The 3,157-nt window shown below is 36.2% G+C and overlaps 1 protein-coding gene across 1 annotated transcript in view; it reads right to left on the reverse strand.

Annotated features, from left to right (window-relative positions):
• Positions 1 to 6: 6 nt before the first annotated feature.
• The window catches only part of LOC106881024 (coiled-coil domain-containing protein 63), a 20,894-nt gene continuing 17,743 nt past the window's right edge, over positions 7 to 3,157 (reverse strand). The window contains exon 10 of the mRNA XM_014931209.2: positions 7 to 1,985. Coding sequence (XP_014786695.1) covers positions 1,775 to 1,985 — 211 coding nt within the window. The 3' untranslated portion in view covers positions 7 to 1,774. The remainder of the gene's footprint in view (positions 1,986 to 3,157) is intronic.

The following is a 3,157-nucleotide window of genomic DNA, read 5'->3' on the forward strand; positions in this document are numbered from 1 at the left end:
GTGTGTGTGTGTGTGTGTGTGTGTGTGTGTGTGTGTGTGTGTATGTGTGTGTGTGTGTGTGTCTTTGTGTTTTTATTGTGTCTGTCCCCTACCACCGCTCGGAAACCAGTATTGGTTTGTTTACGCCCTCGTAAGATAGCGGCTCGGCAAAAAAGAACCTATAGAATAACTACCAGATTAAAAAATAAGTCCTGGAATCAATTGGTTCGACTAAATACTTTAAGGCCTTACAAGTCGGCATATCCGTCATATAGATCGGGCAACCATGAAACTTAAAGTAACGCCAGATGTTGTCGACTAAATACATGGAAGCGTGTGTTTTAATGTGACAAGATTTACTGGAACTCAACAAAGCACATGTATAATTAGAGAATAAAATCATTAAAGTTAATGAATTTTATCAGTGGCCAGCATATAAAAACCTTTTAGGTAAAAATACACTTATAGAGATATATAATTGTGTAGGGTACAATTATACTTAAGGGGGAAAGTTGATTAGATCGACACCAGTACGCAACTGGTACTTAATTTATCGACTCCGAAAGGATGAAAGGCAAAGTCGACCGCGGGGGAATTTGAAATCAGAACGTGAAGACAGACGAAATACCGCTAAGACTTTCGCCCAGCGTGCTAACGTCTCTTATTTCTTTACTGCCCACAAGAGGCTACACACAGAGGGGACAAACAAGGACAGACAAACGGATTAAGTCGATTATATCGACCCCAGTGCGTAACTGGTACTTATTTAATTGACCCCGAAAGGATGAAAGGCAAAGTCGACCTCGGCGAAATTTGAACTCAGAACGTTACAGCAAACGAAATACCGCTAAACATTTCGCCCGGAGTGCTAACGTTTCTGCCAGCTCGCCGCCTTTTAGAGTGTATATGCCATATTTCGGGGGTTGTTTCCCCTTCTTCAGCACTCATCTAACCCAAATTTACAGTAATATCAGCACCAAGCAGTATTTGGTCATAAGCAAACTTTAGGTTAGTTAAAATATATACGAGGGACTTCCACAGAGTTTCTGTTTACCAAATTTCACTCACAAGGCAGGCACTGGTTGGCACAGGGTTATAGCAGAAGACACTTGCTGAAGGAGCCGTACGGGGCGGGGGATGAACCCACAACCAAGTGATTGCAAAACGAACTTCTTAACCATACAACCATGCCTGCAACAATACTAAATATGAAATTATTATTTTTTTTTTTATATCAAAACTGGAATCGAAATCAAAACTGAATTAAACTACAAACTGAAAATTTGAAAATAAATTCTTATAAAAAATGAAAAAGAATATAGAAATTCAAAGTGAATAATAATAATAATAATAATAATAATAATAATAATAATAATAATAATAATAATAATAATAATAATAATAATAATAATAATAATAATAATAATAATAATAATATGAAACCAAAACAACGGAAATTATTTAATTTAGGGATAACTTCTGTAAGGTGGCGATCTGGCAGAGTCGTTAGCACGCCGAACAAAATACTTCGGAATATTTCTTCCAGTTTAACGTTTTGAGTTCAAATTCCGTCGAGGTCAATTTTATTTTTTATCCTTTCAGTACAAATAAAAGAAATACCAGCATAGCACTTCCCCAAGATTCCAGGTCCCTGTAGTAGAAATGAATTTCTAGATTTTCAAATTTCAAACTTAAATTGGAAAGGGGAGCATCTTTGAGTTGTTGGGGTTTTTGGTTTTGTGGGGGAGATGTTTTTTTAGTTGAGGGGTGGGGTTAGAATTCTTTGATCTTGGTTTTAAATTCTCTCTTTTTTAAATTCTTTCTTTTGATTCGATTTTAAGCCTTTTTCTCGATTCACCATCATTTCAAATTTCTGGTCTTCGCTCTGGTTGCTTTCTTCTCGTCGTTTCACTGATTTCAGGACCTGGAGTTCTAAATCGCTTCGTGTCAGAGGTCTCAACTCATCTTCTCCGTCGTTGTTTTCATCAACGCCTAGGTGTTCCTCTCTGGGATAAAACAGAAAAACGACACAATATAGAGGAGAAAGAAAGATAGAAAGAAAGGAAGATAGAAAGGAGGAGGAGGAATAACAAGAATTAACTTTTTTTACAACCAAAACCAATCAAAATAAACAGACAGAACGAATAAACAAAGAATTGAGTCTTAGAAACGACTGCATTGTTATAAGTCAAATTAAGAAATACAAATATTATTTCTATGAAATATTTAACTATACAAATCCACCATAATATATTTCAATTAGAGCTGAGGTTTATTTTGTTTTGTTTTATATTTTTTTTACTTGGATTTATTATTGCTATAATCGTCGTCGCCATCGTTGTTGTTGTTGTTGTTGTTTTTACTGCTGCAATTGCTGCCGGTGTTATCAAAATACCATAATTATAACATTTGGCACATAATGGTACAATATTATTCCATCCGAGTTTCCCAACAATAAAGCCATCTTGAATCAGTTATTTCTGATATGTTTATTTCAAATACTGTTCCTTTACGACTTTGCTATTGTATATAATGTTGTTTTTTTTCTCTTGTACAAATATTTATACACTCCCAGCTAAACATAATCTTTAACTTGTTAACTACACGCATTATTATTGTAGTTGTCGTTGTTGTTGTTATTGTTGTTGTCGTTGTTGCATTGGCAAGATACCCCTTAACATCGCCCATAAGTTTTCTTAACTGTGTTTTAAAACAAAAGTTATATTGTAAAATGTGTTTGTATTGGTTTGTTGCTAAACTGATGAGGATCCTGGAGAACCGGTCAGTTTTCGGTTTTGTAGTGTTGTCTTTTGTTTTGTTTTCTCCCCACCACCACCATTCGAGGCGGAATTTGTTCATTTTCTTTTTGAACTTAACAATTCTTCAAAAGAAACATGGGGTCACAAATGGTGGTTTCGAATGTCCGTCGGATCAACGCCTACAAAAGTATTTCTCACAGCTGCCTCTCTTTGCCCTTATTGTGGCGCAGGTATGTCTATGTGGTAAGAAGTTTGCTTCCCGATCACATGGTTTGGGGTTCAATCCTACTGTGTTGCACCTTGTGCAAGTGTTTTCTACGAAAGCCTCAGGCCGACCAATGCCTTGCGAGTGAATTTGGTAGATGGAAACTGAAAAAGCCTGTCGTATGGTATGTGTGTGTGTGTGTGTGTGTGTGTGT

Source organism: Octopus bimaculoides, chromosome 12 (genome assembly GCF_001194135.2).
Source record: "Octopus bimaculoides isolate UCB-OBI-ISO-001 chromosome 12, ASM119413v2, whole genome shotgun sequence".
NCBI lineage: Eukaryota > Metazoa > Mollusca > Cephalopoda > Octopoda > Octopodidae > Octopus > Octopus bimaculoides.